This window comes from Notolepis coatsorum (assembly GCF_963971535.1).
Source record: "Notolepis coatsorum genome assembly, chromosome: 2".
NCBI lineage: Eukaryota > Metazoa > Chordata > Actinopteri > Aulopiformes > Paralepididae > Notolepis > Notolepis coatsorum.
This window is the reverse complement of record NC_140166.1, coordinates 20,737,124-20,753,161: the sequence shown is the minus strand read 5'-3', so window position 1 is coordinate 20,753,161 and position 16,038 is coordinate 20,737,124. Positions and strand designations below refer to the sequence as shown.

The window sequence follows — 16,038 nt, the reverse complement described above, 5'->3', positions numbered from 1 at the left end:
TATATATAAAATACATTACGAATTCCGTTATATTGGACATTTGTATTAATTATATCAAGCGAAGAACTGAGAAATTTGGCAGAGAGACGGCAACATTATCGTGGGTTTGCGTGATGAGTATCTCCACCTCTTTTATTGTGAAGCTGTATCTATCTACCGGACGTCATCAAAAGCATGTCTGTCACTATAGCCAATTGAAATGCTAGAAATGGTCACGTGGACTGGGAGAACCAACCGCATGTATATTATTTCACTTCCGCGTTCGAGATGCGTGCGAGTTCAAAAAACAAAACAAACATCTTTGGATATAACGGGGAAATATAACGCTTCTTTTAATAAACAGGAGCCATACATAAAATACAGGTTTATCGCAACAGGTCGGTGATTCTTGCGTGCCGAGCCGACGTCCTCTCTGCATAATATGTGGCGACAACAACAACAACAACAACGAGGCAAGTTGGCAGATAAAGTAGCTGCTGCATTCAACGCCAATCTGGAATTGGAGGGCGGCGAGTGGATATGTGACATGTTTCAAACATTAGCAGGGATTTTGGAGGACTTAACAACAAACAAGGTATGGTGAGTCGTGTTTGCATGCATTCTGATCTGTTCGTCACCCGCCGCGGTGATGTGACTGCAACAGCTGATCTGCTGTTCATGAATGAATGAATGAATGAAAAACAGATTGCAGAATGGGTACAATACAGTACGGCGCAATACACACAATTGTTAAGGGGATGCAGACCAGAGAAAAACGTTTTTTTTTTCAATATCAGTATATTAAATTAGCCATTGTTTTTGATCCTGGCCCGCCAAGCAACGGCTTGTGGAAAATCTGGCCCGTGGCCAAACCTAATAGCCGACCCATAGCCTATATTAGCCGTTATTTTGTTTATTGCATTAAAATTCATTAGCCCCTGCTATAAACAATCCAGCCCCTCCAAAGCTCCCGCGAGGCCAATTCTCTGGCGCCGCTACTGCATGGGTACCTTAGTCGTATAGTGTATCTTGTAGATCAGGCCCATTGCAAGTTGCTGTACTCTGTCGTCTACTAAGCCAGCGATTCCCAACCTGGGGTCCGCCAGGAACCGCAGGGGGTCCGCCAGACCGCAGATGATTTGAGGTCTATTTTCACAAGTTTTTCTGTAATTTTTTTTTTCTTTCAGAGAAATATTTAATTAGCATATTTTTTATCATCAGAAGCATGAATAGTCTCTCTACTACAATAAAAAAAAAGATAAATAAATAAACATCTAGACATGATTTTTGAACGTTAACAGTACGCGAATCAGTTCCGTAGCACGCTGCATCCGCTGTCAATAAGCAACACGCGAACAGCAGCAACATGTGTGACAAACGAAAAGGAGATGACGGCAGCTCGTCATCTGCAAAAAAGGTTAGGACCTACAGCAATCGCGATAATTACATAACCATGGGCTTCACTGAGGGACCAGACAAACGACCTGAGTGTGTGATTTGTGGAGAAAAGTTGGCAAACTCGAGCCTGAAGCCCAGCAAGCTGAAGAGACATCAGGCGTCTAAGCACCCAGAAACAGTTGGGAAGGATGCAGACTTTTTTCTGAGGAAAGAACAGTCTCTCAAGGCGAACAAGCCTATTGATGTTAGAGCAGCGTGGAGCAGGGGTGGCAGTGATTTACAGAAGGCTACCGAAGCCTCCTTTGAGTGTTCGCTTTTAATTGCAAAAGCAAAGAAACCGCACAATATTGGCGAGGAGCTCATCAAACCAGCCTGCATCAAAATGGTTGAGAAACTGTGCGGCCCACAGGTGGCGGATAAACTAAAGTCAGTACCACTCTCGAACAATGTAGTGAAAGACCGAATTGATAAGATGTCAAGTGATTGTGAGCAGCTTAGAAAGGGTCAATTTGCCATACAACTTGATGAAACTACAACTGTCGCAGACGAGGCTGTGCTCATCGTTTATGTGCAATATATCGAAAATGAGGATCTGAAGCAGGACATTCTCATGTCAGTCAACCTCACTACCACCACTCGAGGTGAGGATATTTTTACTGCAGTAGATTCTTACTTCATGTCCCAAAACCTCTCTTATGATAATTTAGTTGCATGCTGTTCCGATGGAGCTGCCTCAATGATGGGAAAAAAACTAGGGATTTAACAGTCGCTTGAAACAGAAGGCCCCCCACTGCATAATATTTCACTGTATGATCCATCGCCAGGCACTGGCCAGCAAAAAACTGTCTGACGACCTCAGTGAAACACTCGCAACTGTAGTCAAAGTTGTCAATTTCATCAAAGGACGCCCCACCAACAAGCGTCTATTTGCGCAGTTATGCGAGGATGAGGCCCACCAAACGCTCCTGCTGCACACAGAGGTGCGTTGGCTATCACGGGGCCGAGTGCTTGTGCGCTTCATGGAACTACAAGAGAAAATAGAAGAATTTCTTGAAACGAATAACCCCGCGCTTTCAGAGAAAATGACAGTCATTCTGGATCAAAACGGCATACCTGGCTGACATCTTCAGTCTCTACAATGAAACGAACAAGCGTCTCCAAGGCGCAGAGGCCAACATCATGCAATGTAAAGAGGCGCTCGACGCATTTGTGCGTAAACTGGAGTATAGAGTCGGGAAAATGGATAAGGGAGAGCTGCAACAGTTCCCCTTACTGCAGAAGCAATGCAGAGATAACACTGTTCCCGTGTCTCTTCGTCGTGAGTTTACCAGCCATATGATCGCATTGCAAAAAGAGATTAAATCACGGTTCGCTGACACAGATGAATACCTATCCAAGGAAGCGTGGGTATTGGATCCCTTCATTGCCAAAGTTGAGGATGTGGAATACCTTGATTGCGAAGATGAGCTCACGGACATCCAGGTCGACTCTGTCTCAAAGAAGTATTTCCAGGTATGATAATGTATGTAATGCGTGTGTGCATGTGGTCTGTCTGTGTGAGTGTTTGTGCCTGTGCGTGTGTCTGTGTCTGTGTCTCTGTGTCACCGTTCTACCATTGATATCGTATTGGATGTATAGGCTATTCTGCATCTAATGTAGGCTAGGCCCTGTAATAATAATAATAATAATAATAATAATAATAATAATAATAATAATAATAATGTGGACATTTAGCCTAAAAATATTTCATCCATTCCTCCATTACAGGAGCACGGATTTAAGAAGTTCTGGATAGTGAAGGGATCCATCATTGCTCCGAGGCTCGCACTGCATGCCACCACCAGGATTATACTCCCGTTCAGTACCACATATCTATCGGAAACGGCTTTCAGTGCACTTGTCGCCATCAAGACAAAAGCGCGCAAAACAGACTTGACGTACACAATGACTTCAGAATGGCTGTCACGCACATTGGGCCTAACAAAAATAATGGTTGGTTTCAGGTTGCCGACCGACCCTGCCGATTTAGGTGCGACCCAATATATTTTATGAGTTTTAAAAAAAAATTATATATTAAAAAAAATAAAAAATCCGTTTTTTTTTTTTTTTTTTTTAAGAATAAAGTTTCATAGAAATCTTAGTCAAACATTTAGTATTATGGATATTAAACATGCTGGCAGAGTACATGCATCCATGTTGTTGTGAACATTTTAACCCTTTCACTGCCACACGACAGCCGGTTAACCCTTTCACTGTGACAATACAGAAGGTTAGCCCTTTACTATCACACAACCGACGGCGATGCTCCATCATTAGCATCATTAGCTCCGCATCCGCGGAGCTAATGATGCTAATGATGGAGCATCGCCGTCGGTTGTGTGATAGTAAAGGGCTAACCTTCTGTCGTGTGGCAGTGAAAGGGTTAATTAAATAAAGAAATTCCCTATCCATAGTCGCCGTGGGAAAGAATAAAAAAAAAAAAAAAAAAAATTCCCTACCTACCCATGGCCAAACTGACAACCAACCTGAAACCAACTATTATTTTTGTTAGGCCTTACACCTGACATCTCAGGCCTGGCAGCGCACATGCAGCCCAAGGTTCACATTAATGAACCTCCGTCACACCCTGCTAGGACAGATTCTCTCTGCTACTGATTGGAATTTCCTGTCTCATATTTAGTTTAATTTGTTGCATTGATTTGTTCCATAAATGCAAACCGTTCACCATTCGGGCCTGATTTGAGAGGATGAATACAGGATTTGAATATTGGCCAAACATTTTGAAATGCATATGGTGCAAGATGAGATTTGTTGATTGAAGGCACAAGTCAAAGAAGCATAGTGGGTCTAATTGTGATGCATATGCCTGTGTATAAGCAGTTTGTTATTAAAATGACAAAAAAAAGGTATTAAACCCAGCTAGGACAGATTCTCTCTGCTACTGATTGGAATTTCCTGTCTCATATTTAGTTTAATTTGTTGCATTGATTTGTTCCATAAATGCAAACCGTTCACCATTCGGGCCTGATTTGAGAGGATGAATACAGGATTTGAATATTGGCCAAACATTTTGAAATGCATATGGTGCAAGATGAGATTTGTTGATTGAAGGCACAAGTCAAAGAAGCATAGTGGGTCTAATTGTGATGCATATGCCTGTGTATAAGCAGTTTGTTATTAAAATGAAAAAAAAAAAAGTATTTTATGGTATCTTATTAGGAGGGGGTCCGCGAATTTCATCAGAGATGTTTGGGGGTCCCTGGGGGGAAAAAAGGTTGGGAACCACTGCTCTAAGCCATCCTAGGTTGTCAAAGTGGGCAGGGGTGAGGTGGGTTCTAGGAGTAAGGTCAAGTAGTAGTCTGACCAGTTTGTTTTGTGATGTTTGTAATCTTGTTTTTAGCGCCTTTGAGATGCTTTGGTACCCTGAGGTGCAAGCATAGTCGTAGTACCCTTGAATGAGTGCTCCTGCCAGAGTCTTCAGGGTATTCTTGTTTACCAGAGAGGAGGTCCGGTACAAGAATCTAGTTCGTTGGTTGACTTTTTTTATTACCTTGGATGCCATTTTGTCACAGGAAAGATTTGCCTCTAGGATGGAACCCAGGTAGGTAATTTCATCTTTCCTTGTGACAATATTGTCACCCACTGTAACTGAGAAGCTGTCGGTCTTGCCGAGTTTGTTATTTGATCCGAAGAGAATGGACTCTGTTTTGCCCATGTGTAATGATAGTTTGTTATCAGCGAGCCATATGCAGATCCTGCCGAGTTCTGAGCTGAGGGTTTTTTCAACCTGTAACTTGTTCTCGTCAGAGACCAGCAGGGCTGAGTCGTCCGCGAACAAGAACAAGTTGCAGTCACAAGCTGACGACATGTCATTTGCATAAATTAGGAACAGTAGCGGTCCTAGTATGCTTCCTTGTGGAACACCACAGCTCACTGTGAGGGGGGGGGATAGGATACCGTTTACCTCCACCATCTGTTCCCTCCCCTCAAGGTAAGTGGGATGTTCTGAAGCCAGATTGGAATTCGTAGATTAGATTTTTTTCCGCTAGGTACTTTTCGACCTGTTCGTAGACTATTTTTTCCATGACTTTCGAGATGGAGGTAAGAATAGAAACAGGGCGGTAGTTGCCTGGGTCTAATTTGCTGCCCTTTTTGTGCAGAGGGGTCACTCTCGCAATTTCGAAGTCCTTGGGGACATGTCCCTGTTTTATGGAGAGGTTTATTATGTGTGTGATGATTGAAATGTTTCAGTAGTAATACTGTGACAGATGACTAGCTTGGTGAAGAACAGGGGAAATGTTTATAGGCTGACTGTAGGCTAATGGTGTGTGTGCATGTGCTTGCTTGCGTGCGTGCGTGCGTGCGTACACACTTACCTTGTACAGTTTAGCCAGTTTTCTATTGCTGCTGTCTGTCTTGGTGTCTTCAGAATGAGTGTCTGGCAAGTCAGGCTTCTCTCCTAGAATCTGGAGACAAGACACCTTAGGTCAACCCTCTAATAACATTCATCATCTACACCTCAGGACAACTATTTAATAACCTCCATCATCTACACCTCAGGACAACCCTCTAATAATAACCTCCATCATCTACACCTCAGGACAATCATGTAATAACCTCCATCATCTACACCTCAGGACAACCCTCTAATAATAACCTCCATCATCTACACCTCAGGACAATCATCTAATAACCTCCATCATCTACACCTCAGGACAACCCTCTAATAATAACCTCCATCATCTACACCTCAGGACAACCATTTAATAACCTCCATCATCTACACCTCAGGACAACCCTCTAATAATAACCTCCATCATCTACACCTCAGGACAATCATCTAATAACCTCCATCATCTACACCTCAGGACAACCCTCTAATAATAACCTCCATCATCTACACCTCAGGACAACCATTTAATAACCTCCATCATCTACACCTCAGGACAACCATCTAATAACCTCCATCATCTACACCTCAGGACAATCATCTAATAACCTCCATCATCTACACCTCAGGACAACCATCTAATAACCTCCATCATCTACACCTCAGGACAATCATCTAATAACCTCCATCATCTACACCTCAGAACAACCCTCTAATAACCTCCATCATCTACACCTCAGGACAACCATTTAATAACCTCCATCATCTACACCTCAGGACAACCCTCTAATAATAACCTCCATCATCTACACCTCAGGACAACCATTTAATAACCTCCATCATCTACACCTCAGGACAACCATCTAATAACCTCCATCATCTACACCTCAGGACAATCATCTAATAACCTCCATCATCTACACCTCAGGACAACCATCTAATAACCTCCATCATCTACACCTCAGGACAATCATCTAATAACCTCCATCATCTACACCTCAGAACAACCCTCTAATAACCTCCATCATCTACACCTCAGAACAACCCTCTAATAACCTCCATCATCTACACCTCAGGACAACCATTTAATAACCTCCATCATCTACACCTCAGGACAACCCTCTAATAACCTCCATCATCTACCTCAGAACAACCCTCTAATAACCTCCATCATCTACCTCAGGTCAACCCTCTAATAACCTCCATCATCTACAGTGGTTCTCAACTGGTCTAGCCTCGGGACCCAACATTTTCCTTAGTCATTAAGTCGCGACCCAAAATTTTGAACCACTATGATTTATGTAAAAAAAAGAAATTGCAGTAATACGCAATCTTTCAAAACATGAAATAAACACAAAAAAGTGCAACAAAAGTGCAACTATTGCTAAAAACCCAATGAAATAAAATAATAAATATGCTTCTTAGCAGATTTCTTAGCTTAACATAACATACCTAAGTTTGGGGGAACTAATGGGATAACTGGGGTTGCAACAAAAGTGCAACTAAGGGCTAAAAACACAATGAAATAAAATAATAAATAATAATAATAATAATAATAATAATAATAATAATAATAATAATAATAATAATAATAATAATAATAATAATAATAATAATAATAATAATAATAATAATAATAAATAATATATCCTTCTTAGCAGACTTCTTAGCTTAACATCCCAGGGAAGTAATGGGATAACTGGGGATGTTGTTTGCTCCTGACAAGAGTCTCAAAGTCTGGGTGATGGTAGACAAAGCAACTCTGAGGTCATGCTCGATGTCCAATCTGTTCCTCCGCTTTGCCTTCAGCTGGACCAGAACTGAGAAGCCACTAAATGTTTTTAATTTTTTTTTTTACACACACATCCGCGACCCACTCAAAATGGCCCCGCAACCCACTTTTGGGTCGCGACCCACCAGTTGAGAAACACTACACCTCAGAACCACCATCTAATAACCTCCATCATCTACCTCAGGGCAACCATTTAATAACCTCCATCATCTACACCTCAGGTCAATCATCTAATAACCTCCATCATCTACACCTCAGGTCAACCATCTAATAACCTCCATCATCTACACCTCAGGACAACCATTTAATAACCTCCATCATCTACACCTCAGGTCAACCATCTAATAAACTCCATCATCTACACCTCAGGTCAACCATCTAATAACCTCCATCATCTACACCTCAGGTCAACCATTTAATAACCTCCATCATCTAAACCTCAGGTCAACCATCTAATAACCTCCATCATCTACACCTCAGGTCAACCATCACCCCATTTGCTGCACTCTCTCACACACCACAGGTCACTTTAAACACATAAGAAAAAGAAAAAAATATACACATAACTGGATGTTTTTGTATAGTATAGTTAGGATAGCATAGTGACAGAGTATAACTGTATAGTGTATAGTAGTGTACATAGGACGCATTACCTTTTGTATTTTATCTTAGTACTTTATCATGTCTATTTTATTTCTATTCTATTTTATTCTATTATTATTTGTATTTTTTGCACAATCGAAGCGGGCTTGGCCACCTTCATTTCACTATATTTCTTGTGTATGTATGTGATGAATAAACCTCTTGAATCTTGAATCTTTACAGGTTGACTTCCTGATGTGAACTCGTATTAGCTGTTTACAGGTTGACTTGCTGATGTGAACTCTCTTATTAGCTGTTTACAGGTTGACTTGCTGATGTGAACTCTCTTATTAGCTGTTTACAGGTTGACTTGCTGATGTGAACTCTCTTATTAGCTGTTTACAGGTTGACTTGCTGATGTGAACTCTCTTATTAGCTGTTTACAGGTTGACTTGCTGATGTGAACTCTTATTAGCGGTTTACAGGTTGACTTGCTGATGTGAACTCTCTTATTAGCTGTTTACAGGTTGACTTGCTGATGTGAACTCTCTTATTAGCGGTTTACAGGTTGACTTGCTGATGTGAACTCTCTTATTAGCTGTTTACAGGTTGACTTGCTGATGTGAACTCTCTTATTAGCGGTTTACAGGTTGACTTGCTGATGTGAACTCTCTTATTAGCTGTTTACAGGTTGACTTGCTGATGTGAACTCTCTTATTAGCCGTTTACAGGTTGACTGTGAAGATTTTTCTGTTTGACAGACTCACCTCCAACATCTTCTCTGGCTCCGCCCCCTCGTCACAGATGTGCAACTCTGCCCTCCCACAGCGCTCGTTGTCACGGATACCCTTTGACACCTGCGCCAAACAGAACAATCAGCCATGTTGTAGTGGAACCGCATGACCTGCTGCTGGCCTGGGGTCAGAACCCACAAGAACTCTCCACCACTCTGTCTCCCTCTCAGCCCAAATATTGACAGAGTTCATTGACACCTCCCACAAGTATCCACGACGAACGGTTCATGAAATATGAGGGCGGATCTTATTTCAATGATGGAAATGAATTCATACATGTTTTTAATGCATAGATACAGCAACAACAATAGGTTCACTATGGCATGTCCATATAGTGAACCCGTGTAGCATCATCGCCCTCTTATGCTCAAAAGGCGTAACTTCATACTGAATATGTATTTTCTTTTTTTTTTTATCCACTTTTTCTCCCATTTTTCTATATTTTTCTCCCATCCCAATTTCGTATCATCCAATTCAACCCTCCCCTGTCACGAACGCCGTTTCTTGCCTCCCACAAGCCGGCTGCAATGTGGACTAAGTCATACATAGCACAAGTCCCCTCCGGTACTTGAGGTAACAGCAGTCGCATCTTTTCACCTGCGCAGCTCGATCTCTCAGTGGCGAGGAGTAACGCGTGGGAGGCTCACGCTGCCCCCGACACTTCCTGATTCTACTGCGCAGGCGCACCAACCGACTTGTAGGAGTCGCTTGTTCACAACGTTCGATCCCCACCCTTCAGTTTTCCCTCCCCGTAATACGGCCAATGTGTATTACTGCGGACGACCAGCTAAACTGAAAGCAATGTGGAGAGCTGGATTCGAACACGCGAATCCTAGCGTCTCCACACTGGTGGCGAGTGCCTTGCCCACTACACCACCTAGCCGCCCCTCTGAATATGTATTTTCAATGGACAATGATGGAAATTAATCAAATAAAATACTTGTCCAATCTGAAAAATATCCAAGTTCCATCTAAATCAGCCCTGTAGTTTGTAAGATTAGCTACAGACAGACACATGCCACTGATTACATGATCTCCCCCAACCCCCAGGCTCCCACCTGGTGGAGACAAACAGAACAGCATCACCACTGACCTGAGTGGCCTTCAGCTTCTCAAAGCGGTTGCTATGGGAACCACACCATTGGAAGATCTCCTGTAGAGAACAAACACACAGCTTGGATGTACCACAGAAGAGAGAGTGAGAGAGAGTGAGAGTGAGAGTGAGAGTGAGTGAGTGAGTGAGTGAGTGAGTGAGTGAGTGAGTGAGTGAGTGAGTGAGTGAGTGAGTGAGTGAGTGAGTGAGTGAGTGAGTGAGTGAGTGAGTGAGTGAGTGAGTGAGTGAGTGAGCGTGTGTGTGTGTGTGTCTCTCTCATGTATCCGTCAGTCAGTCTACCTCTCCCAGGTCCAGGATGAAACAGTCTCCCTGGTTGAAACTGTCCCAGCTCAGTGGAACCTCCGTTGCCCTGACAACGCGCCGACCTTTGACCTGCAGCAGCCGCTGAACGTCCACCGCATTGGTCTCCACCTGACGAAACCCAGAGGCCACGCCCCCTTTCTAATAGAGACAGGAAATGCAGAAAGTTGATTCATGGATGTGATTTGTCAGTATGTTTTCTCTTTTACAAACCACTTCCATTCATGTCTACCAGAGCTTCCTGTTTCCTGGTTTCTAACAAGGTCTTTATAATGAGCTTCCAATTTCCTGGTTTCTAACAAGGTCTTTATACCAGAGCTTCCCGTTTCCTGGTTTCTAACGAGGTCTTTATACCAGAGCTTCCCGTTTCCTGGTTTCTAACAAGGTCTTTATACCAGAGCTTCCCATATCCTGGTTTCTAACAAGGTCTTTATACCAGAGCTTCCTGTTTTCTGGTTTCTAATGAGGTCTTTATCAGAGCTTCCCGTTTCCTGGTTTCTAACGAGGTCTTTATACCAGTTGCAACAATTGAAGACATTAGACTTGATGTCTATGTTTGTCATAAGTATTTTATAATAAAAGATTTTAAATAGAAAAGAAGGAGAAGAATGGCCTTCTCAGCAGCACACTCGGCAGGTGCGCGACCCTGGCGTGAAGTAGCCTATGTTGTGCTGAATTTTTACAGTAAGAAAGGAAGCAATTCTGGGGGGGTGTAACGGAACGAGTAACGCAACAAGTTCATTTTTATTTCAAATAGGGATGTCCGATATTATCGGCCGATATCGGCATTAAAATGTGATTTCGGAAAATATCGGTATCGGTTTTCAATTTTTTATTTATTTTTTTACATTTCTATAACCTTTATTTACCCAGGCAAGCAAGTAAGAACAAATTCTGATTTTATTTATTGTCAAAAGTATGCATAATGTTGTGTTAATTCCACAACAAGAGATATGTAATGTTAATTACCTGAAATTAGGGGGGGAACCCTGCATATATCGATATCGGTTGATATCGGTATCGGAAATTAAGAGTTGGACAATATCGGTATATCGGTATCGGTAAAAAAGCCAATATCGAGCATCTCTAATTTCAAACCTTTATTTCAACCCATAAGACTCTGAGGTTATACCTTTATTTACAGCGACGACAAGCTTACAAAACAAGACAGTTTATCAGCAAATTCATACATATAGGCAGAATAAATAAAGAATAAACAATAAAAAATCAGCTAAGACAGGTATAAATTGACACACCGTGGTCGGAGATCATACTTTTAAATGCAGCAAAAGAAGGAAGAACCTTCAGCTTCAGAGTCAGTTTGAGGACATTCCAGTTGTTGGAAGCATCAAAGGAAAAAGCAGCCTTTCCTAGTTCAGAGCAAACTGGAGAAACCCTAAAAACCAACCATTTAAACGTGTAGAATAGTTTCCAAGATTCCATTCCAACAGTGTTGTGATGTAAGGGGGAAGCTTAGCCGTTCAGATTGACAGGGTTTGATGAGCAACAGTAAAGTAATAATATTACTTGTGAAATTTGTAATGAGTAACAAGCAATAAGTAACTTTTTTTTAGTAACACACCCACTGGAATTATAATAAAACGCGCTAATGATAAGGATAAACGCTCAATGAAGAAACCCAATCCCCTTGTGGCACTTCCTCTTTCTCCCTTTTTGTCTCTGGTTTGCTGTTAGATGTTTGTATGTGAGTTAGTTAGGCAACTCGGTAAAAGTGTATGTGTGTGTTGAGAATTGGAGCAGGTAAGGGGCCCAATACATTTGGTGCCACACGTAGTAGTAGTGTTGTCTAGACACACTAGGTCAGGAGTGATGCTACCCATTGTATGTTTTGGACATATGTTTGGTTAGTTAGTGTAGGTAGTGAGGAGTAGGTTTTTATTTGACTTGTGTTAGTGTATACTGTATAGTTAGATAAGTATATTCCTTACAGAGTTAGTTTTGTTTTGTTTTACTCAGTTCATTCCTTTGGCATCATTCAAGCTCCCTTTCCTTCCCCCCTGCCCCTTGATTGTGTGTCTCCAGAATCCACCATTTTCATTGTATTAGTCTGTTTTTTGTTTGATTGTATACACTGTATATATAAAATGCACTATAACTCTTTCACCTAAATGTGTTGTAGGCATTGCTTTATTTTTCCTTTGGTTCATCTATCACAAATTACAACACAATCATCCTTTATGTTATTTACCCCTTCCCCTTGACATACTGGGGTTGTAACAATGTGTGTGTGTGTGTGTGTGTGTGTGTGTGTGTGTGTGTGTGTGTGTGTGTGTGTGTGTGTGTGTGTGTGCGTGTGTGCGTGTGTGTGTGTGTGATGAAATGGTTAAAATGTGAGCTACAGTTGTTGACAATGCCGATGCTACATACCCTACCACATGGCCCCCAATGGCCACCACAATCAAACATGTCCATAGCTAGGCAGCGAGAGCCAGCGTATCACCAGGGTTATCAAGTGGGCACCTCCCTTCACTGGTGTTGTCAAGTTTAGGCCCACGACACCTCGGGAAGGCTCAGCGGTTAGTTCCAGCGTCCCAGAACCTCCATGCTAGCTTCCACTTGTCCATGATATCCACACGCTAAACCTCCCTATGTCAACAATAGAACAATTAATAATACCAATAAACATGAAACGGAAACAACAGACAAGAAAAGGAATACTCTTACCCTTTGTTTACTTTGGCCCCATTATTTCTCCTCAACCAAATCCATTTACTTGCCTACGAATCCCCAACTCTCCCAATAATTATCAAATCAATCGTGCTATAAATCCTCTGCATCCTACTTCCACTGGACAAACCCTAGCTTTCCATCCTCACTGTTCAGTTACTGCTGCCAAGTCTGCATCTAAGCTTTTTCCTTTCATACGCCTCCTCCACTGAATCCTCCCGAGGCACAGTCAATTCTATTAAATAAACTAACCGCTGACTACGAGACCATAATACTAGGTCAGGCCTCAAGTTAGTGCTAAATATCTCTCCCAAATCTTTTTTTTTTTCTACTTTTTCTCCCCATTTTCTATTTTTCTCCCATCCCAATTTCGTATTATCCAATTCTTCCCTCCCCTGTCTCGAACGTTGTTAGACCATGCCTCCCACTGGTCGGCTGCACTGTGGACGAAGCCTTGCATCACGTGTCCCTCCGGTACACGAGGAGGCAGCCGTCGCATCTTTTCACCTGTACATCGCGACCTCTCAGTGGCGAGGAGTAGCATGTGGGAGGCACACGCTGCCCCCGATACATCCTGATTCTGCTGTACAGGCGCACCAACCGACCTGTAGGAGTCGCTGTCCACAACGTCCGATCCCCACCCACCGGCTTTCCCACCCCCTAATACTGCCAATTGTATTAGTATGAACGACCAGCCAAGCCGGAAGCAATGCAGAGAGCTGGGCTCGAACCCAGCATATCCTGCGTTAGTGGCGAGCGCCTTGCCCACTGCGCCACTTAGCCGCCGTATCTCTCCCAATTCTACCTGCATTTCCCAATCAGTAGCTCCATTTAGGTGGCCTGACTCATGCCTGCCTAAAAACCTACCACCTCTACATTTCTCTCCCTCACGGAAAAATGTAATGGCTGCACCCTCCATCCGATTACATCCTGATTCACCTGTACTCTTCTACTTTCATGTCTCTATGTATACCGGCCTTGAGAAAGAGTCTTACAGTCCGACATAATATGCCTCAACGTTGCGGTCTCTGAACAGAGTGGACACAACGGGTCCCCATCTACCCACTGTTTTAGGTTCTGTGGTGATGGCAGCACATCGTAAGTAGCTCCTATTAGGAATTGTATACGACTTTACTCTATACTCCACAGGTCCTTCCAACTAATCTTCCTCTTCTCTACACTTTCCCAGTTCATCCACTGTCCCTGGCCACAGCCTTTGTACGCCTCACTACTTCCTCTTGTCGCCGCACCTGCTCCACTACCAGATTCCTCCTTTCTGTGGAACCTGCTTTACTCCATGCTGGCTTCCCTGAGCTGAGCCCCAGCGCCCCCCCCCCCCCCCCCCCCTTCCTATACTGCCTGTCTTGGGTTCCATTTCCTCCCTCTAGTAGGAGTTGGGACCAAATTACTAACTACTGTATCTTTGTTCCCTGATAGCAACAACTCTTCTCACCTTCACACATTTTAAACTCCTGTTAGACTCGTTACTGGTAGCTGGAGAATGCCTTTCCCATACAATGCCACAGTACTAATACACTGGGGATTCCACTTCCTTCCAGTTTGGTAGCCTATAATCCATCATATACTCCATCTCTCAGTAGTATATCTATAGGAATAACCATTTCTCTATTCTTACCTGTATCCTGTAAGTAAGTCTTCTTTAAATATTCCTCTACCTCTTGCATTGAGTTGTCCTCCCTTTCCTTGGCTGAACATTCCTTTAACAAACAAAATCCCTATAAAATGCTATCCTGACTCGCTCCTTCCTCTCTCTTCTGAAGTTGTTCTGCCCTCCTGAGTTCTGCTAACAGAATTCTTAGCTCTTCCTGCTAAACATTAATTCCCTCTCTCATCTACCGACTCCTTTCTCCACTGCTTTTTTTTTTAGCCGTCTCCTCACCTTTACTAATTTCTCTACTTCTTTCTGCCATCTGGACCTAGCAATCTCTCCACCCTCTTTCTCTCAATGATTCCAAAACTTTCAGCACCATATTCATAAATGTCTCCCATTTATTTACCATTGTTCCTTTAGCCCATCTAACACCATTTTCAAATCCCTATTAACAGTCTCCCATTATTTCCTTTCATTTGCCCTCTAGGCCATTTAACTCTAGCTTTTGCCCACAGCTCTACTCTCTGCCCAGCAGGCTGGCCTCAGTACCCTCTACATCCCCTCCTACAGCTCTTCTCTCTGCCCAGCAGGCTGCCCTCAGTACCCTCTACATCCCCTCCTACAGCTCTTCTCTCTGCCCAGCAGGCTGCCCTCAGTACCATCTACATCCCCTCCTACAGCTCTTCTCTCTGCCCGGCAGGCTGCCCTCAGTACCATCTACATCCCCTCCTACAGCTCTTCTCTCAGGCTGGCCTCAGTACCATCTACATCCCCTCCTACAGCTCTTCTCTCAGGCTGGCCTCAGTACCATCTACATCCCCTCCTACAGCTCTTCTCTCAGGCTGGCCTCAGTACCATCTACATCCCCTCCTACAGCTCTTCTCTCAGGCTGGCCTCAGTACCATCTACATCCCCTCCTACAGCCCTTTTCTCAGGCTGGTCTCAGTACCATCTACATCCCCTCCTACAGCTCTTCTCTCAGGCTGGCCTCAGTACCATCTACATCCCCTCCTACAGCTCTTCTCTCAGGCTGGCCTCAGTACCATCTACATCCCCTCCTACAGCTCTTCTCTCAGGCTGGCCTCAGTACCATCTACATCCCCTCCTACAGCCCTTTTCTCAGGCTGGTCTCAGTACCATCTACATCCCCTCCTACAGCTCTTCTCTTAGGCTGGTCTCAGTACCATCTACATCCCCTCCTACAACTGTTCTCTCAGGCTGGCCTCAGTACCATCTACATCCCCTCCTACAGCTCTTCTCTCAGACTGGTCTCAGTACCATCTACATGCCCTCCTACAGCTCTTCTCTCAGACTGGTCTCAGTACCATCTACATCCCCTCCTACAGCTCTTCTCTCAGGCTGGCCTCAGTACCATCTACATCCCCTCCT

At 43.4% G+C, this 16,038-nt stretch overlaps 1 protein-coding gene across 1 annotated transcript in view; it reads right to left on the bottom strand.

The window, feature by feature from the left end:
- LOC311222799 (gelsolin-like) overlaps positions 1-16,038 on the bottom strand; it is a 64,913-nt gene that overhangs the window by 30,836 nt on the left and 18,039 nt on the right. The window contains exons 4-7 of the mRNA XM_084307426.1: positions 10,329-10,490; positions 10,029-10,088; positions 8,909-8,998; positions 5,754-5,843 (exon numbers count right to left, since the gene is read on the bottom strand). Of these exons, the coding sequence (XP_084163552.1) occupies positions 5,754-5,843; positions 8,909-8,998; positions 10,029-10,088; positions 10,329-10,490 (402 nt within the window). The remainder of the gene's footprint in view (positions 1-5,753; positions 5,844-8,908; positions 8,999-10,028; positions 10,089-10,328; positions 10,491-16,038) is intronic.